The 22,358-nt window shown below is 37.2% G+C and overlaps 1 protein-coding gene across 5 annotated transcripts in view; it reads right to left on the bottom strand.

The window, feature by feature from the left end:
- The window catches only part of IPO11 (importin 11), a 229,948-nt gene that overhangs the window by 109,137 nt on the left and 98,453 nt on the right, over nucleotides 1–22,358 (bottom strand). For all 5 annotated transcript variants that reach the window (XM_063623275.1, XM_063623274.1, XM_055253888.2 and 2 more), the window contains exons 17-20: nucleotides 13,095–13,128; nucleotides 12,897–12,937; nucleotides 11,440–11,556; nucleotides 5,186–5,299 (exon numbers count right to left, since the gene is read on the bottom strand). In XM_063623275.1, coding sequence (XP_063479345.1) covers nucleotides 5,186–5,299; nucleotides 11,440–11,556; nucleotides 12,897–12,937; nucleotides 13,095–13,128 — 306 coding nt within the window. The remainder of the gene's footprint in view (nucleotides 1–5,185; nucleotides 5,300–11,439; nucleotides 11,557–12,896; nucleotides 12,938–13,094; nucleotides 13,129–22,358) is intronic.

Raw genomic sequence — 22,358 nt, forward strand, 5'->3', positions numbered from 1 at the left:
CATAGACAACTAAGTGTACTAAGCAGAAATCTAAGATGATCACTTAGGTTCTTGGCCACTACTGTACACACACCATTCCCTAGTTATTCAAACACTAATCTAGGTACTACTGTGAAGAAATAATTTACAGATGTAATTAAAGTCCCAAATCAACTGACCTTAGATAGGAAGATTAACCAGGTGGGCCTGACCTACTCTTAAAGAGCCCTTTAAAAGAGAGTATTTTCTAGCTAGTGGCATAAGGGGAGGTCACAGATTAAAACCCTCAGGGGATCTGACATTTGAGAATTTCCCCACTACTGACTTTGAACATGAAAGGGGCTACGTGTCAAAGAATGTGGCTGGACTTGGGAACAAGAGGGGACCCTAGATGACAGCTAGCAAGTAAACTGGGACCTTAGTCCTACAAATCAACTAACTAAATTCTGCCAGTGAGCTGAATGAGTATGGAAACGGATTCTTCCCCAAAGCCTCCAGCGAAGAACTTATTCTGGCAGTCACCTCAATTTCAGTCCATTAAACTCTAATCAGAGAATTCAGGCATGGCATGCCCAGGTTTCTGACTTACAGAACTATGAGCTAATAAACGCATATTGTTTTAAGACACCAAGTTTATGGTACTTTCTCAGTATATTAAGCAAATAAAATTATTAATACAAGGGTGGAGGTTTGAAACACTATGTATAAGAAATAAAATTAATCACGACATAATGATATATGCCTTCAATAGTCTTTATACAATCAAGTATACTGGGAGGATGGTGGAATAGGAAGGACACGGGTACAAAAGAATTACATTTTCATCTTCTATGCAGGGAAGTCAAGAAGTAATGCCTACAATGGTCAAATCAGTAATAAACAATATGTTAGAGTGAGAAAGACTGAGAAACCTATGATCTGGCTGTAAGAGTTGACAGTGAATTCTTCCACCAAAAAGGAAATGAGGAGGAGGAGCAGGGTACTGATACTTTTCATCTGAAAAAATCTTTAAGAACTAACTCCTTTATCTATCAACATTAAAACTGATCAATATATAAACCTTAAAAAAAATAAAATGTACTGCATTCCCTAATGCTTAGGTAGTTTTGCACATGCCGGTTCATATGTCTAAAACACCTTTACCACTCTCATTGCTAAACCACCATCTAAATAACACTTCTTGTGTTATTTAACAACACTATTTAACACTATTTAACAACATCAAAATTTGAGTAACACCTCTGTCAGGAGGCCTTCCCTAATGTGCCCCACCTCACCCACCATGTGACACAGGGAATTGGCCATGTACCCCCAACAGCAGTATGTTCTTAATTGCTAAAAGGGCAATTAACACACTTATTCAGTATTTCCCTAGACGGTCACCTACACAAAGATCCCATTTTATTCATTTCTGTTCTGTAGCCCAGTGCCTATTACCCTGTATTGCACATTGCAGGTTCTCAATAAACATTAAGTGTATGAATGAATACCTACTTCCTCTAAGTTCAACTATGCAGACTAGAAAGTTTATTTTCATCCAGTGACCACCCTCTTCAAAGATTACCATAATCTGGATTTCCAGGTTTAAAAAAACAAAAACAAAAACAGACAGAAACTTACACTAATGTCTGTTATGTGTCAAAGGCCAGAAGATAGCAGTATTTTGCAAGAAAGGAAATTTACCAGTAAACTTTTCTTATTATTTTTGAGACACTCTGTCACCCAGGCTAGAGTGCAGTGGCGTGATCTCGGCTCACTGCAACCTCCGCCTCCTGGGTTCAAGCAATTCTCCTACCTCGCCCTCCCAAATAGCTGGGACTACAAGTGTGCACCACCACACCCAATTAATTTGGGGGCTTTTTTTTTTTTTTTTTTTTTGAGACGGAGTCTCGCTATGTCACCCAGGCTGGAGTACAGTGGCACGATCTCAGCTCACTGCAGCCTCCACCTCTTGGGTTCAAGCGATTCTCCTGCCTCAGCCTCCCGAGTAGCTGGGACTACAGGCATTTGCCACCACACCTGGCTAAGTTTTGTACTTTTAGTAGAGATGGGGTTTCACCATGTTGGCCAGGATGGTCTCAATCTCCTGACCTTGTGATCCACCCGCCTCGGCCTCCCAAAGTGCTAGGATTACAGGCGTGAGTCACTGCGCCCGGCCAAATTTTTTTTTTTTTTTTTTTTAGTAGGCACAGGGTTTCACCATGCTGGCCAGGCTGGTCTTGAACTCCTGACCTCAACTGATCGCCCACTTCAGCCTCCCAAAACGCTGGGATTACAGGTGTGAGCCACAGTGCCTGGCCAACCAATAAACTTTAGTATAATCTTCCCAAACGGCTGAAAAATGTATTTTAAGCAACAGTCTCAATTTTGGTATTATGTTATATGCTTTCTCCAAGAAGGGTAGAATACTACTTGGTTGAACCTTGCACTCTTCGCCTGTACAAATACACAGGGTACTTAAATGTCACGATTAAAGAAAAAAGGCCTAACATTCCACAAGAGTTACTCTGACTTCCTGAGACTACTTGAAGTAACACTGCCTGAGGAGACATAAAAGTTGGTGTTTTGTCACATCTCTCATAAAACTCCCAAGTTGAGCTTAAAAATACATTTTGGAGGCCGGGAGCAGTGGCTCACGCCTGTAATCCCAGCACTTTGGGAGGCCAAGGCAAGCAGATCACCTGAGGTCGGCAGTTCAACACCAGCCTGACCAACATGGAGAAACCCCATCTCTACTAAAAATACAAAAATTAGCCAGGCATGGTGGAGCATGCCTGTAATCCCAGCTACTCTGGAGGATGAGGCAGAATTGCTTGAACCCGGGAGGTGGAGGTTGCAGTGAGCCAAGATTGCACCATTGCACGCCAGCCTGCGCAACAAGAGCGAAACTTCATCTCAAAAAACAAAAACAAAAACAAAAAAACATTTGGCAGAGATGCTGCTATAATACAAAATGTCTGGGGTTGTTCATTGTTCTATTACTTATAAATGCATTCACAAGCTAGTCAGTAATCTTCTCTTAGTCTTTATGCTCTTCTATAAAACGGACATAATCCTTATAAGGTAATCATAAGCATTAAAAGGTAGACAGGAAGAGATTCTGGGCCACTTTTTTTTTTTAAGTGCTTTAGTGATGGAGCTGCGGAGTTATTGTTTAATGATATAGCTTCAGTTTTACAAGATAAAAAGAGTTACAGAGATGGATGGTAGTGACAGTTGAACATTATGAATGTATTTAATACATTCATACACTACACTGTACACTTAAAATTGGTTAAAACGGTAAATATTGTTATGTGTATTTTACCACAGTAAAAAAAAGAAAGCAGGGAAATGTACATTAAAAATATTTTGCATTACTATTTATCTGAAACTGCCTTAAACAGGAATCTGTAACTAAAAGTCATCCATAACCATTTATAGAGGGGCTGGGCATGGTGGCACACTCACGCCTGTAATCCTAGCACTTTGGGAGTCTAAGGTGGGCGGATCACTTGAGGTCAGGAGTTTGAGACCAGCCTGGCCAACATGGTGAAACATCGTCTCTACTAAAAATACAAAAATTAGCCAGGCAGGCCGGGCACGGTGGCTCACGCCTGTAATCCCAGCACTTTGGAAGGCCGAGGCGGGCGGATCACGAGGTCAGGAGATCGAGACCATCCTGACTAACACGGTGAAACCCCGTCTCTACTAAAAATACAAAAAATTAGCCGGGCATGGTGGCAGGCGCCTATAGTCCCAGCTACTCCAGAGGCTGAGGCAGGAGAATGGTGTGAACCCGGGAGGCAGAGCTTGCAGTGAGCCGAGATCGCGCCACTGCACTGCAGCCTGGGTGACAGAGCAAGACTCCGTCTCAAAAAAAAACAAAAAAAAACCAAAAAATTAGCCAGTCACGGTGGCGTGCACCTGTAATCCCACCTACTTGGGAGGCTGAGACAGGAGACTTGCTTGAACCCAGGAGACGGAGGTTGCAGTGAGCCAAGATCGCGCCACTGTGCTCCAGCCTGGGTGACAGAGCAAGACTCCATCTCAAAAAAAAAAAAAAAAAAAAAAAAAAAAAAAAAAAATTAGCCAGTCACGGTGGCGTGCACCTGTAATCCCAGCTACTTGGGAGGCTGAGACAGGAGACTTGCTTGAACCCAGGAGACGGAGGTTGCAGTGAGCCAAGATCGCGCCACTGTGCTCCAGCCTGGGTGACAGAGCAAGACTCCGTCTCAAAAAAAAAAAAAAAAAAAAAATCAGCCAGTCACGGTGGCGTGCACCTGTAATCCCAGCTACTTGGGAGGCTGAGACAGGAGACTTGCTTGAACCCAGGAGACGGAGGTTGCAATGAGCCAAGATCGCGCCACTGTGCTCCAGCCTGGGTGACAGAGTGAGACTCCGTCTCAAAAAGGAAAAAAAAAAAAGAAAGCATTTATGGAAAGAATGAGTTCATGTTCAAAAAAGTATCAAAGCTTCTGAGAAAAGTTTCTGGTTTTTTCTAAACTAATTTTAGAAAGCTTTAGAGCAGTACTTCTGAATTTAGGGGGTACTTCTGATTTCTCCCCCACTGGAAAACTTCTCAAATTTGTGGGTGAAGTCAGTAAAATCACTTGAGCATCCCCACACATATATTCTAACTCACGGCCTTGAGCTCTTCCCTATCCATACTCTCACCAGACTACAATTCACTGTTACAGTTCAAGTAAGAACTATAGTCCAGCTCTAAGTTTCAGGTTCCTCTCTACCTGCTACCACATCCCAACACCTCAAACGTCAAAATGTATGAAATCTAATTCACTTGTCTCCCCTCAAAAGCAACTCACCTGGTTTCCTGCCTTACCAAGTTATAATAGGGAATTTTTTTATTTTAAATCAAGAAAAAAGAGTGAAAACATAAAGTATGCTTAAGCAGAAAAGCCCCAACCACCAAGGAAACTGCACGCATGGTGCCATGGACTGCATGAACCATGAGTCTATCATCACTGGAGACAACATCTTCTTTAAAAGTGAATAATATTTTTCACATCCTCAAAAAAATGTCCAAAATAAGCATGCAAAAGTGGTTTTTAAATCTGTTTAGATCACACATGGAAAAAAAAAATAAAAGATATGTGAAGTTTTTCACTACCATTAACATAAATCACATAAAAACAATTTTTAAATGTTTAAAAGAATTTTTTAAAAAACCACTGAACTAAAAAAGCTCTGTGGAGAAGTGACTTACCTGAACAAGATGAATAAGTGTTGTCAAAATAGCACATCTCAACATATTGTGTTCTTCACTCTGCTTCCAAAGGAGGGGCAAATATTGTACCAAACATCCCACATATGGTCGTATCTATTACAATATAAGTAGAGGAAACAACAAAATTTTATTAGTAAAGAAGGCAATTTACTTTGAAAAACAATGAGAGCACTATTAAGTTCCAGGCAGCACATATTTAATATTTATTAGATGTAATGTATTAAGCTTATGCCCTTAAAAAATAAAATTAGACATTATATAAAAGCCCAGGGCTCTATAGTAAATATTTTTAAATAATTTTAAACAAATATCAAGTGCACTGAATGAAACAAAATTTATGAATATAAAAAAACATTCTTTAGAGGTTAACAGAAAATGCTGTTATATCTTGCTTCTTTTTCAGTAAAACAGCTTACCAAATTGGAAATTATACTATTGTTTTTTAAAAAGTCAGCATTTATTCATTCATTCTACAAATATCTTCCAAGTTTCAGGCCCTGAACACAAGGCACTGGACAGAAAAGGATACACAGACAGCCAGACAATCCCTTACAATGAAAAAGGGGAAGTGCAATGATGAAGGGGTATACAAGGTATGGTGGAAACACAAGAGAAAAAAAACATTTTCAAAAGATAAAATTGCTAAGCTCACTATGGATTAAGTTAATCAGATTTTAAATTTTACCCTGAAGCACAGCTCAGTCTGACAGTAGTTTCTTGAAAAAGAAAATGGATCTACAGTGATGCTGGACAGCGTTTCAGCTCCAGTATTTGAGATTGCTATAAGCTTAGTATTACAGTATATGAAATTGCTCTAAGAGTATCCTTGGGGATGAAATAAAAACACTAGACCTTCATAGCTTTACTACTATCTACTTGAATATCTGGATTAAAATTTAAAATGTTCCCAGAAAGGGTGAGTTTCTTTATTCTGCTAGTAAAATACTCTAAAAGGGTAGCCAAACAACTATAGAATTTGCTCCCCTCTCCTGCGGTGGAAGTGTTGGTGGGGAATGCAGAAAAATAAGAAGTTAAATATTTGCACAAACATCTCAGTAAGATATAAGTGAATAAATATTAAGATACGTATTACCTTATTTTAACATATTTATCATGTAATACCTTATTTTCAAAATTTGATTATAATATTATTTCTGGAACATGTACTCAATATTGCTAAGTGTTCTATCTCAAAGATCATGCCAATTAGCTCATAAAAGCAGGCCAATTAATAAGTAAAAACAGATTTCAAAGTATCTAACTTATTCATACTCAACTAAAAATAAGCATATGACAACACAATCTACTGGTAAGGAAAATGAGGTAGTTTTGGTTTTAAATACGGAGGAAACTTTCCTAGAAATTGCAGAAAAGAAATATATACTATAAATTACAAATGGGGTAATAAAACCAAAGTACCCAGTTACATTTAAAAGCCATAAAATATTTATATTCCAATCTTGGCTGTCATTAGAATATACAATGTTCTAAATTAAAATTAATGCTATAAAAACAATATTTCAAAAATCAATCATAGAGACCGGGTGCAGTGGTTCATGCCTGTAATCCCAGCACTTTGGGAGGCCAAGGAGGGCAGATCGCTTGAGGTCAGGAGTTCAAAACCAGCCTGGCCAACATGGTGAAACCCCGTCTCTACTAAAAATACAAAAATTAGCCGGGCATGGTGGCACGCACCCGTAATCCCAGCTACTCCTGCTAAGGCAGGAGAATCACTTGAATCTGGGAGGTGGAGGTTGCAGTGAGCCAAGACAGCCTCACTGCACTCTAGCTTGGGTGACAAAGCAAGACTTCATTTCAAAAAACAAAAACAAAAAAATCAATCACAGAGTGCTGTGAAAGATATAAAAGGAAGGAGAAAAAGACTGTGCATTAAAAATAACAGAAGAGGGACATGAGAGCCAAACATATTCCAGTGGGGTGGGAGGCTAGATATATGGGGCAACTAAGGAAATCTGAATACTGACTTGATATTAGATAATAGTATTGCATCAGTGTTAAGTTTCCTGAGTCTAATCATGGTTATGATAATGTAGGAAATGGAGCATATATCTCTTAAGAAGGTGAGATCTAATATTCTGGAGAGTATCATGATGTCTGCAACTAAAACTGAAATAGTTTTACAACAACAATCTGTATATGTGGATAGATAAAAAGAAAGCAAATGTGGTAAAATATTAGTAAGTGATGAAACTTACTAATGAAGTGAAGGATATATAAGTGTTGATCTATTTTATAACTTTTTTGTAGATTTGAGATTTTTCAATGAAAAGAGGTGAAAGAAAAAATACTGTCCATATAAAATTCTGAATAAGATTATAATACGAGGGTTTTAAGGGAAGGATAATTTCAATTATTTGCATAACATTTTAAAAATCACATAGAACTAAGAAAGTTTTTGCAGTCATTAGGGAAATGCAAGTCAAAAACCACAATGAGATAACACCTCGTGCCTGTCAGGGTGGCTATTATAAAACAAAAATAAAAGATAACACAAGTGTTGGCAATGGTGTGGAGAAACTGGTACGTTTGTACACTGTTGCTAGGAATGTAAAATGTTACAGCCACTATGGAAAGTAGCATTGAGCTTCCAAAAAAAATGAAAACTGGAACTATCATATCATCCAGCAATCCCATTTCTGGGCATCTATTCAAAAGAACTGAAATCAGGATCCCAAAGAAATTGTTAGCACTACCATGTTTATTGTAGCACTATTCACAATAGCCAACATGTGGAAGCAGCCTAAATATCCATCAACAGATGAATGGATAAAGAACATGTGGTATTACACACACAATTGCATATATACATCAATTCTACTTATACGACGTATCTAAAACAGTCTAATTCATAGAATCAAAGAGTGGAATGGTGGTTGCCAGGGACTAAGGGGAAGGGTAAATAAGTTACTAATCAACAGGCATAAAAGTTTCAGGTAAACAAGATGAATAAGCTTTAGGGTTCTGCTATAGAATGTTGTACCAAAAGTCAACAATAATGTATTCTACACTTACAATTTTGTTAAGAGGATGGATCTCATGTTAAGTGTTCTTACCAAAGAATTTGGGGTGTGGGGGAAGCAATTTGAATATTATAGCCTTATGAGTTAACTCATATATAGGGAAAGCTCCACTTAAATTCATATCACTGAAAACATGAAAATCAAATAGGTGACAATCTAACAAATGTTTTAATGAGGGCTCTATCATTGGGGTTAAAAAAATTACTCTAAGTCCCTAAGGACACCTCATCTTTTAGATAAAATTTTCAACAGAGTATTTTGTATTTCACAGAGTCCCTTTAATTTTGTTCTTTCACTTCAGAAATGCACAGGCCCAAAGACCACCTGATACCACCCCGATGATTACATATTTATTTTGACTATATATTTATAAGACCTCTGCACTAGAAAACTTAATTGTAGGTTTTCTACTACTGTATCAAAAAGTAAAGACAATATTCAAATAATTGTATATTATGGTACAAAGATGGTGACTTTACTGAAACTTCAACATTAAACTGTATGTGTCAGAAAGCACTATTGTATCCAGCTTCATCCATGTCCCTGCAAAGGACATGAACGCGTCCTTCTTTATGGCTGCGTAGTATTCCATGGTGTATATGTGCCACATTTTCTTAATCCATGTCTATCGTTACCATCATTCTCAGCAAACTATCAAAAGGAAAGAAAACCAAACACCGCATGTTCTCACTCATAGGTGGGAGTTGAACAATGAGAACACATGGACACAGGGCGGGGAACATCTCACACTGGGGCCTGTGGGGGGCGGCTGGTGCGGAGCTGGGGGAGGGATAGCATTAGGAGAAATACCTAATGTAACTGTCAACATGATGGGTGCAGCAAAACAACATGGCACATGTATACCTATGTAACAAACCTGCACTTTGTGAAAGAAAGAAAGAAAGAAAGAAAGAAAGAAAGAAAGAAAGAAAGAAAGAAAGAAAGAAAGAGAGAGAGAGAGAGAGAAAGAAAGAGAGAAAGAAAGGGAGGAAGGGAGGAAGAAAGAAGAAAGAAGAAAGAAGAAAGAAGAAAGAAGGAAGAAGGAAGACGAAGGAAGAAAGAAGAAGAAGAAAGCACTATTGTAAGATGGCTCAAAATGTTTGCTGCCTAATATCAAAAAGATAATTCTGGCCAGCTGCGGTGGCTCTCATCTGTAATCCCAGCACTTTGGAAGGCCAAGGCGGGTGGATCCCTGGAGCCCAGGAGTTTGAGACCAGCCCAGCCAAAATGGCGAAACCGCATCTCTACTAAAAATACAAAAAAAAAAAATTAGCCAGGCATGGTGGCACGCCTGTAATCCAAGCTACTACTCAGGAGGCTGAGGACAAGAAATCACTTGAACCCAGGAGACTGGGGAGGAGGGTACAGTCAGCTGAGATGCGCCACTGCCCTCCAGCCTGGGTGACAGAGCAAGACTTCGTCTCAAAAAAGAAAATTTGTTAACATTTTTAAAAAGTTTGCTGCCTCATGGACAAACGTCAAATTTGGCATATTAAAGAGAGTTAAGGGATATATGCAACAATGATAAAAATGATAGGGTTGATCAGAGGTTAAGGTAGAAAAAAAAAGAATCAGACAACTAAAAATTTTTTAACCATTTCCTATTTAGTATGAGTTTGGAAAAACAAAAGCTATATTGAATAACTATATCTTATTGTTACTTTCTGATGATATAGGCACGTAAGCTGCTTGGGTTATTTGTGTTCCGAAAGATGAGTGTAGACAGAAACACAAAAGCATTTTTAAATTTACTAAGCCAAAAGAATAACAAACTTTGGAGAAAAAGTTTTAATTCCAAGTTTGGCAAGACAAAGGTAAGAAGATCCATTTCTATTTAAAAAAAAAAGTTTTAATTAAGAAATTTCCATCTGCCATATATTTCTAAATAAAATTACAGAAAATAGCCAAATCTTGTTTTTATAATCAACTTTTTAAACCATTTATTGCAACTTTATAGTACTCTGAAGCATTTTGGAGATGTGAAATAATTTTATGCTCACGAAATCCTATGTTAGGTGAGTTCAGAATTATTGTTACCATTTTATACATGAGGACACAAGGTTAAAGACTTTGCCCAAACTAAATAGCAGAGGCAAGGACTTAAAATGAGTTCTTAAAACAGTTGCAGTGAACTCTGTGTGACCAAACTCTCTCAATGTTGTTGAAAAAAACACCATCAAATGAATTAATGTGATTAATGTACTAAGAATCATGCAAGATATTACTACTTTTAGACACCAGTACCCAGATCTGTTTCAAATGATTAACAGTGACTCAACCCTACCATGGGAGTCGCATTATGCTTAAAGTACTGGCAGTGCCATTAAAATATGTGAACTTTGAAAAGCTCCTTCAAGTCTCAAATTGTTTGAGACAATAAATTCTAACTCCTCTACCTCAAGTTTTTTGTGAGAACTAAATGAGAAATATATGCAAAGCATGTAGCACATATGTCAGTATGTTGTCATTACTCAATAAGTAATAGCTATTCTCATCAACTTCTTTAGAATTAATAAATCTGCTCAAGGTGTCACAATTCACCAACAGCAGATCCAAGAGTAAACTCTTAAGTCTGTGAAATCCAAATCAATTATCTTTCCTAATACAATGCAAGTCACAGATTTGCTTCAGTGCTTTCCAAACAAGGATATGCAATGGTAAACTAGAATATAGGAAGTCACAACGATAATTATAGTGTGGTTTTCCGGATTAACAATTTTCCACAAAGATTCAGAGTGACGGGGAAGCTGAATAACTGAACTGTTAAGAACTTTACACCTCATTTTTACATTAAGCCAAATGTAAATATAATGCAGACCAGACTGCAAAAAATACTTAATTTTTAAGGTAAAAATAACAGACTTCCCAGAAGTCTTGCTGATGGACACTTGTGGCTATGCCCTCAAACACACTGAATTTTACATCAGCTGGATCTTCTAAAATATGTAAAATTCTGCTTTATAAACACCTCTACATTGTTGATCCAATTTTTTTTAGTATTTTAATTTTCTCATTTTCAAAAAATCGAATATAAATGTCAATTTTGAATAATACAGAACTGAAACCACAATCTATAAGTTAGAAGCATTTCAATTAATGTTTTAACTCTTAAACAATGTAGTCAGGGATATTAATGAATTCTACATATTCTACCCACCCCTCATTTATTTTCATGGTTTACAATATAATTACCTGCATGTTGACTCTTTCAATCACACAAGAAAGGACATGCAAAACGTGCATCTTTGTGTCACATTCTGTAACTTGCTGCAGTAACTGAAAAAGTAGTGTGAACATGGTTTCCAAATACTGCAGGTAAAAAGAAACAAAAAAGGTTTAGAACAGAAATGAAAGACCTCTACATTCATACAAACAGAAGTAAGAAATAAATCATAATGTCAAAGCAGTAAGTCAAATAAACAGAAAGCCAAAAGATTGGCATTACCTAAACAACCTGAAATTGTTCAAGCTGCCAGTATTTTACATATTGTTTTATAAAGTGTTTTCTTTCTTCATTGCTGCTGAATGTGTCCATTTCAGAATTTAACTCATCTACAAACTGAATAATGTTTAGAGGAATATTGTCTAAGCTATGTCTGTTTAAATTTTATACTGTTAACTAAACTATTAACAGTGCCTTGTCACTGTTCTTCCATGTATGTCTGGTGCCAATCACGAAATGTTTTGTTTTGCAAGACCTACTCATTACAGCAAAAAGACGTTAATTATTGCACTCACATACCAGCTATCTGATGTAACCCTTAATATATATTGCATGGAGATATACATTTTTATAGATATAACTTGTTATCCTAAAAATGTCAGAATAGTTCTTATTAGGAAATCAAAAACAAATACCCTATGTCTGGCTGTGAACTCTTACATTATGAAAATTACATTAGAAACTAACAAATCACACTTACATAAAGCAAGAATTTGTTCTTTCAGATATATGGCTCATTTTAGCACATACTTCTACAACACATTTCTTTCATCCAAAAATGTCTGGTGATTATTTTATTAAAGCAAGATCACTGCTTTACAAGCTTCCCTATCTATCCCCCTCACCAAAAGAAGTACATTTTATCACGTAACTTTCTTCTCACCCAGTCCTCTTAAGAACAAATATTAACACCCCAATGTTACTGATATGTTTAACAAGTGCTTACTGAGTACCAGTTATGGCAAAACACCATGTTAGGTGCTAGGGGTTGAGTAAAGAGTAAACAGATGAGTAGAACTTGGTATTCTGCTCATCAAGTAATTTACAGTCTAACGTGTAGGACAGGGTAAAGATATACACACGCAAATAACACAGAGAAATAACCTAAGGAGCAAAAGTAACAGACACACATAAAATGAAGATACTAGATGTTTTTCAATTTTGAAAAAAAGTTTGGCAACCAACTTCAACATAGATGACAAAATTGCTAAACAAAAGTAAGCAGAATATAAGTGAACTGTTACCAATAAAAGTTACCAAAACAGTTTACAAATAAAAATTATGTCCTCCAAAATAATCCAATACAGCATACTTTTAAATTCAACTTTAATAAGTAACACACAGATAATTTCATGTATAAAATAGTATTCAAAGACATAAGCAGAAATTGTTTTTTAAAAAAATACCTGGAAATGTATATTCTTACCGGTAGAAACTGATCTGTTCTAAATTCAAAATCATCAACAGGTGAAGAACAGTTAAGGAATATTGAGAATATATAAGTTTTATCAAAATAAATCTGTATCTAAAACAAGTATACATAAATTAATTTCACAAAATAAATAATAATTAAAAGTGTTAAAGTTCTTTGCAATGAAGCATTTTTAAATTTTCAGAAGGATATTTAACTTCAAAGTTGTAGCTGTTTCAATACGGACCTAAAAGAAAGTATATCATGAGTTTTTAATTATTTTAGAATGACTAAACATCATTAATATGAAACAAAAAATTTTCTTCCAAATCACTTTCTGTAGTCTTATTATTATTAGAGTCACAGACCATGTGAATATTCAGAAATAAAAGGATACTTTCCTTATCCAAAGCAAGGAATAAAAAGAAAAGGTAAAGTAGCATTTATTCCTATTCTTCTCAGTTTCCCATAATTTACTTAACAAGCCTTTAATCCAGTGAGTCTTTCCAGGAAGGAAAATAATTTGCCGTAAAGTATGTGGAGAGCATAGGATTGAGGAAGAAGGAAGCAGGAAACCAGGGTGGGGTTGGGCAAATTGGAGGATGTGTAAGTCTAAGGTGCAAAAGGAGACAAGGAAGGAAGGAGATGGGGAGGAGAAAGAACACAAGCAAATTTCCACCTGTAACCTCAATTACAGTAAATCTTTGAAATATTCCCAAAATATTTTGAGATTTGCTAAATCCCACAGTTCACAAATACAGAAAGGTTTACATATGCTCCTGACCTCCTAAATCATATTTTCCATGTGTACCAGCATGTTACCTGGGCAAATCATATTACAACATAATCTCATTCTCTTTCAAGTGTTACCTCAGACTTAATCGGCTAAAAATTGGCATGGACTAAGATATTCATAGTTTCCACATAAAGTAACATGAGCTCAAGACATGACTAAATTCTATATTTCAATCTGCGAGATAATATATCTAAAACTTTTATTTCCCAGCTGAGAACCATTACTTTCTTAGATGTTACACTATAGCAACTGTTTTCTTCTTTCCAGTCATTTTTCAAAAAGTAAGCGTTTAAAACATTTTACAGGAGCTTCTGAGGTCTTGAGATGCAATTAGGCACCTTCACCAAATGTTAAATACTCTACTGCCAAATCCGCAGATTCTAAGAGTCTACAGTGCAGATGTTTTTTCACCTGCTTTTTCCTTTTATTCACTGTCTCTAAAGGCAATGTGAACATTTCCAGATTTTTAACAGATTTAACAAATTTGCTGCCACTTGATCTGCCACAAAATGACCTCATGAAAAGACAGTATGGTTAGGTATTGCATCAAAAACTATTCAATGAGGAACTGTCATCGGCACTGTGTCAGCTGCTATAGAAAAAGCTGAGTAAGCCATGCCCATACAGATCTTACAATCTGGGGAGGAGGGGAATAGATTTTAAACAATTACTGATAAAAATGGCTAACTTGAAAACATAAGCACAAGACAATCCCCTTGAGGACATGGACTACATGTAAACATCTTTAAGTTCCCAGCATTTAGTACTGAGTGAATATACAAGTACAATATTAACAATTCACAGAGACCAAAACATGAAAGCCCCTCAAAAAAGAAACAAAAAATCAAGGCTAGGCACAGTGGTTCTTGCCTATAATCCCAGCACTTTGGGAGGCTGAGGCAGGTGGATCACTTAAGGCCAGGGGTTCGAGACCAGGCTGGCCAACATGGTGAAACCCCATCTCTACTAAAAAAAAAATACAAAACTTAGTTGGGCATAAATCTCAGCTACTCAGGAGACTGAGGCACCAGGATTGCTTGAACCTGGGAGGCAAGGGTTGCAGTAAGCTGATTGTGCCACTGCACTCCAGCCTGGGCAAAAGAGCAAGACTCCAATTCGGAAAAAGGAAGAAAGGAAAGGAAAGGAAAAGAAATCAAACTGTCAGCACACTAACCCTTAATTCTCTCGACTTTCCTCCACGAAAGGGCCATTTATTCTAGAGACACACTCAACCCCGAGCCATAACATTTATGCAAATAAGTATATGAAACAAGATACCTGAATAAAACAATGCGCTTTCCTTCCTAAAAAAGGGAAGTCAGTGTAGTAGTGTGTGCAGAGAAAAAGGTGAAATGAATTAAGATGAACTGCCTGCATTCCAGTTTGATTGCAAGAACAGAAAGCCAGATCACAAGGGAAAATAAAAAAACACAGACTTTTAAGGAAAGTTAAAGAGCATTTTAAATGATGACAAATAAACGTAAGAAAAACAGTCGGCTCTTGCTGAGCTTTAAAAGAAATAAGAGGTACTTACCACAAAGAAATGCAATGAATATGGCAGCAACTCAAGCAATGGGGGGACAACATCGAAACTTGAGTTTATAGAATGAAGACTTGCGGAGTGTGCTAGAAGACTGGTAGAAAAGTCTAACACATTTCTACTGTGAGTCTACCCTACACCAGCTGAAACCTCAGAAAATTCATGAAAAGATAACAGGCAATTCCAAATTGGGAGAGTAAGTGCCATCAAGACATAAGAAACATTGGAAAGATCCCCCAAAGCATGAGAGAAACAGGGAAATGAATGAGAAGAAAATGCAGGTCAACAGTACTTCCAAATACTGCTACAAAGGTAAGCAGAGCCAGAAACTTCTGTGCAGATGTCACAATGAATGCGCCTTATCAAGACACTTAGGTGGACTTGGACTAGCCTAATGCCTGACCACTTTTACATCCTGCCCATAGCAGTGAAGGCAGTCCACAGACTAAAACAGTGAGCATGGTGTTGGGGCCAGAAAGAAACGGCAGTATCTCAGGGACTTAAGACCACCAGGAAAATGTAAATAAGGTAGACACAAAATAATAATATGCTAAGGAGAAATAAAATAATGAGTTCATAATTCAATTATTTAAAAAGTTATCCTCATTCTTGGGTTCTTTCCTATCCCTATTCCTAATTCTTTCAATAAGCATTTTCTACAACTTAACTCCATGCCAGGCACAAGAAATACTAATATAAATGATATTATCCTATCATTAGTACCACTGAATTATACAATCTGGTATCATCCTTCTGAAATGTTATATCAATAAGTTTCCTAAAAGGATAAAAAGCATCTTTGATTTATTCATCTCCTCCTGAATCAAGGACCAGAGATAAAATAAAAATAAATAAATAAATTCATCTCCTTTCAAGAAAAAAATTCTCAAGATCATTTTCATGTATAATTGATAGACATATCAATTATAAACTCAAAACTAACTGTAGGAAACTTAGTAGACTAAGGTTTCCTTTCTTCTTGGTTTTAGATAGGTCTAATATTTTGATGTCTCAAACACAGATTATATTTCCTTCAGAATTTATATTTGATGAATATCGTTGAATTCAGAATTCATTCTAGGATCTTTCAAAACACAGACTAGTTGAGAGATTAAGATCTGTAGCAGTGTTTTTGAGATACAAAGGACAGGTAAATAGAAAAAAAATAGAAAGTGTACAAAAGAAAAATTGACAAAACTGAAAGAACTATAAAACGCACAAGAGTGGAAAGACAGAAGAGTTTCAAAGCACCTGTAATACCTCTGCCCAGATCCCAGCTGTACTTCCCACAGTAAATACAGGCTATGCTACAGTCTTCTCCATACCACGGAAAGTACTTCATTAAACTCCACCTAGTAACTTTCCATTTTAGAAAATTCAATACAATTATGCATCACATAATAATGTATTAAACAACAGATTACATTTACAAAGGCAGTCTCGTAAGATTATAACTGAGTTGAAAATTCTCATCACGTAGTGATGTCATGGCTGTACATCACATTACCTATGCATTTGCAGTGATGCTAGTGTAAAGAAATCTACTGCACAGCCAGTAGTATAAAAGTACAGCACAGACATGGCCTGGTGCAGTTGCTCACACCTGTAATCCTAGTACTTTGGGAGGTCACGAAGGGAGAATTGCTTGAGGCTCAAAGTTTGAGAGCAGCCTGGGCAACATAGAGAGATCCCACTCTACAAAAAAAATCAAAGAATTAGGAAGGCCTGGTAACATGCATTTGTAGTCCCAGGTAATTGGGAAGTTGAGGTGGGAGGATCACTTGAGCCCAGGAATTCAAGGCTGCAGTAAGCTATGATCATGCTGCTGTACTCCAGCCTGGGTGACACAGCAAGACCCTGTCTCTTTATAAAACAAAAGTATAGTACATACAATTATGTTCAGTAGTATACAATACTTAATAATGAAAATAAGCAACTACATTACTGGCTTATCTATATGTTATACTATACTTTTTTATTGTTACTTTAGAATATACTCCTCTACCAATTAAAAAAAAAAGTTAACTGTAAAACTGCCTCAGGCAGGTCCTTCAGTAGGTATGACAAGAGAAGGCATTTTTTGTTGTTTTTTTTTTTGAAAGAGTCTCACTCTGTCACCCAGGCTGGAACTGCAGTGGCATGATCATGGCTCACAGCAGCCTTGACCTCTTAGGCTCAAGCAATCCCACCTCAGCCTCCTGAGTAGCTGGGACTATAGGCACATGCCACCATGTCTGGCTAATTTTTGTATTTTTTGTGGAGACAGGGTTTCACCATGTTGCCCAAACTGGTCTTGAATTCCTGGGCTCAAGCAATTTGCCCACCTTGGCCTTCCAAAGTGCTTGGATTATAGGCGTGAGCTACCACACCCAGCTCAGAAGAAGGCATTGTTATCATAGGAGATGACAGCCGCATGTGTGTTAACACCCCAGAAGACCTTCTAGTGGGACAAGATGTGGAGGTGGAAGACAATGATATTGATGATCCTAACCCTGCGCAGGCCTAGGCTAATGTGTTTGTGTCTTTGATTTAGATTTTAAGAAAAATTACTAGAAGTGGAAAAAACTGTAAAATAAAAAAAGCTTACAGAATAAGGATATAACAAAAGAAAATATTTTCGCACAGATATACAATGTATGTGCATTTTAAGCTAAGTGCGATTACAAAGGAGTCAAGAACTTAAAAAAATTTTTAAAGTAAAGAAGCTTACAGGAGGCAGAGCTTGCAGTGAGCCGAGATAGCGCCTCTGCACTCCAGCCTGGGCGACAGACTGAGACTCCGTCTCAAAAAAAAAAAAAAAAAAAGTTACAGTAAGATGTGGTTAATTTATTGTTGAAGAAAGAATATTTCCCAATATATTTAGTGTAGCCTAAGTGTACAATGATTATGAAGTCTACAGTGGTATACAGTGATTTTCTAGACTTTCACATTCACTAATCACTCATTCACTGCCTCATCCAGAGCAACTTCCAAACCTGCAAGCGCTATTCAAGTTAAGCACCCCATAGAGGTGTAAGATTTTTTATCTTTTATACTATGTTCTTACTGTACCTTTTCTGTTTAGATACACAAATACTTACCATCGTGTTACAACTGCCTAAAGTATTTAGTACAGTAACATGCTACACTGGTTTGTACCCACAGCCTAGATAGCCTCTACTATCTCGGATTGTGTAAAAGCACACTCTATGATGTCCCCACAATGAGGAAATTGCCTAAGGACGCATTTCTCAGAATATACCCGTCATGAAACAGCACATGACCATATGTTTATGCTGGCTGGTGGTCAACGCGCCCATGAAGACGGCCATTTCTTTGCTTCACAAGCAACCACACCACACCCTCAAACTACACGCTTTCTGATTATACCACAGTTTATATCTTACATAGGCTTTCACAAAAGTGAAAGATGCTACTAATGCTGAATTTCTAGTAATTTACTGCTTGTTTTACTGAAGGTTGAATAATCTAAGTAAAACTTTCTAAAAATCTCTTTTTTCTTTTGAGATGGAATCTTGCTCTGTTGCTCAGGCTGGAGTATGGTGGTTTGATCTCGGCTCACTGCAACCTCCACCTGCCAGATTCAGGCAATTCTCCTGCCTCAGCCTCCTGAGTAGCTTTAGTGGAGATGGGGTTTCCCCATGTTGGCCAGGCTCAGGTGATTCACCCACTTTGGCTTCTCAAAGTGCTGGGATTACAGGCGTGAGCCACCATGCCCAGCCAAAACGTTCTAAAAACTTCCTTTGAATTTCTGAAACTTAAAGACATAATTAGTTCAGAAACCCTACAGCCTAAAGAAGTCCAGTTTATAAACAAAGCATTCTGGTTAAAGAATCATCTGTAGTCCTGGGAAAAGAAGGTTCCTCTAACCTAAAGTTTAGTATTCTAGTTTACAGTGTTGAAATAATGTTCTAAAACCTAAAAGTTGTCACAAGCACTCTATCTGCTAACTAATATGTTATAAAGGGGAAAGGAAGGGAGAGTGTACAAGATACTTTTTAGAAGGTGTTTTGGTCTATTGTATAGAATCCACGTCAGCAGTTCTCAAATTATGGCACAAGGAACTATTGATATGCTCCAAAAGAGGTAGTCTGTTAACAATAAGTTTAAAAAGGTAGTCAATTAACAGTAAGTACAAACACTGGACCACATGCAAAAAAACATGGCTAATGAAAACAGTATTTAATCTTCCATAAACTATGAAAAATTTATGGGTATTAAAAGCTACAAGAATGCATTTCCTACCAGCTGTGAAGGCTTACTATAAAGCTGTTGTTTAAGAAACAACAACAACAAAAAAAAACAATATTCAAGTAGAGATACACAAGCAGGCCAGTGAAACGGCCAAATTCCAGAAACAGGTCCACATGTAAACATGGGAGATGACAGAGACAGCCCTATGGACCACTAAGAAAACTATGTATTATTCAATGAATCACTGTAGTGTTGCCATCCTTATTTTTTAAAAAAGAAAGAACTTACTTACATCACACTCAAAAATAAATTTGAGGCAGAATAAAAAACCAAGAGTGAAGAAAAAGGATTTCTTTCCAGGCCCAGGGGCCAATGCCTGTAATCCCAACACTTTGGGAGGCCAAGGTGGGAAGACAGCTTGAGCCCAGAGTTCTAGACCAGCCTGGCCAACACAGTGAGACCTCGTCTCTACAAAAAATCAAAAAATTAGCCAGGCATAGTGGTACACTCCTATAGTCCTAGCAACTCGAGAGGCTGACGTGGGACAATTGCCTGAGCCCTGGAGTGTCGAGGCTGCAGTGAGTCGTGACCTGACCACAGCAGTCTAGGCAACAAAGTGAGACCTTGTCTCCAAAAAAAAAAAAAAAAAAAAAAAAAGAATCAATAAACCTATTAAAATGTAAAACGTCTGCTTAACAAAGACAATAGAATGAGAATGGGAAGAGACAGAGGAATTCGACGGCATTTGTAATATTTTATTTCTTAAATATTTGAAATATACGTGGAAAATATTACAAATGAAAATATGGGTAACTGAGTGATGAGCACACAAGTGCTTCTTCTGTTAGTTGCTGAATTTTTTATTGACAAAATTCTTGCCTATGGGGTAGCCCTGCTCTTTCTACGGAGCAGCTAAAAAAAGAAAAAAAAATTAACAGCTACTTCTACTCCATCACAGCCAGTCTCCTTCTAGTAACAAAAGAATAGCACATGGACAACGGTAGTTAATCAGTATCAAATGTATCCCGATTCCTTAACAGCAGCCCTTAGGAAAGAGAATGCAGATTCTGAAAACCAGAGAGGAATTCGATTCATCAGGATCTACATACTTGTGACACAGCAGAAGCAGTGCAGCAACTGGAGGAAGCAACTTCTCCAGTTAGCATAGGACTTCACAAATTCTATAACATCAGAGGCCACTGGGCAGAGAATGTCTCTTACCTCTGATAGCCATGTGACAATATAAAATTACCATCTGATCTAGGGAAATATAACATATTTTTTGGTTTATTTGAAATATTGTTAACTTTTCCTCAGTGTAGCAATTTGACTTAATCGTGTGACACATATGTATACACATACATACACAATGTGTGTTTGTGTATATGTTTATATATATAAATGCATGTTTGCATATATACATACATGTCTCTATATGGTTGTACACTATTGTGTATATGTATGCATGTATAAGGTATCTCCTCACATTATATTAGCTAGCATTTCTCAAAGGTTGAAAATTAAAGCAGTATGACTTATACATTCTTGATTTTAAATGTACTTTTTAAAAAGGCCAAGGTTTACAACACTAACTTGGTGCCTTACTAAACAATCTTCTTAACAATTTATTGCAAAATAATACAGTATAAAACATATGCAAAACATGTAAATGTGAGACGTAGCCACCAGAAGATATAAAGAGCAAACGCTGAACCTAAAGCAACATTTCCTCAAAGTATATTCTATGAATATTAACGTATTAGTCATGTGGGCTAGTCACAATGCAAATGTACTTTTTTTTTTTTTTTTTTTTTTTTTTTTGAGACACAGTCTCTCACTGTCACTCAGGCTGGAGTGCAGTGGGGCAATCTTGGCTCACTGAAACCTTTGCGTCCCAGGTTCAAGCGATTCTCCTGCCTCGGCCTCCCAAGTAACTCGGACTACAAGGCGCACGCCACCATGCCCAGCTAATTTTTGTATTTTTAGTAGAGATGGGGTTTCACCATGCTGGCCAGGCTGGTCTCAAACTCCTGACCTCGTGATCAGCCCGCCTCAGCCTCCCAAAGTGCTGGGATTATAGGCGTGAGCCACCACGCATGCCACAAAGGTACATTTTTAAAGGCTCTGACCAGTTGTGTAACTAAGAGGCCCGTTTGAATATTTATTTCAGAGTTTTCCAAACTTATCTGGCCATGAATCGCTTTCTCTCCAGTTACACTTGTTGATATCTGGTAGAATTAATGTTCCATTTTTAAGGTGCTAGCTGAAATAATTCATTTTTCTCTTTCCTTTTTTAATAGACTCACTATAAAACAAGTCTAAGACCCAAGTAATTTCTGGGCCCAGTGCAGTGGCTCACGCCTATAATCCCAACACTTTGGGAGGCTGACGTGGGTGAATCGTTTGAGTCCAGGTGTTCCAGACCAGCCTGGGCAATGTGGCAAAACACCATCTCTACAAAAAAACAGAAAAATCAGCCAGGCGTTGTGGCACATATAGTCCCAGCCTGGGAGGCTGAGGTGGGAGGATCAGCTAAGCCCAGGACATTGAGGCTACTATGAGCTGTGACACTATCACTGCACTGCAACCTAGGCAACAAAGAGAGACTCAGTCTCCCAAAACAAAACTGAAAAAAGAAAAACTCCAAGCAACTTCTCTATTTCCCAATTAAGAAAACTTAATTGAAATTTAAGCCTTTTGTAACACATCCATAAATCATTTAATATCTTCTCTCTGACAGAAGAGCAAATATTTCCAACTAGGAAAGCAAAAATTTAAATCTTATGCTTTATTCTAAAGCTATTACAGAAGAAAATTAATTTTAGCAAATAGAAATTTTAGAAGTAGCTAAGTTATATTAATAAATTTCTAAAAATGTAAACCCAGTAAAATACTACAAGGCTCTCTTGTAACCTCCCATGCTTATAGTATTTATTAATTACAGAAT

This window comes from Symphalangus syndactylus, chromosome 18, assembly GCF_028878055.3.
Source record: "Symphalangus syndactylus isolate Jambi chromosome 18, NHGRI_mSymSyn1-v2.1_pri, whole genome shotgun sequence".
Classification (NCBI taxonomy): domain Eukaryota; kingdom Metazoa; phylum Chordata; class Mammalia; order Primates; family Hylobatidae; genus Symphalangus; species Symphalangus syndactylus.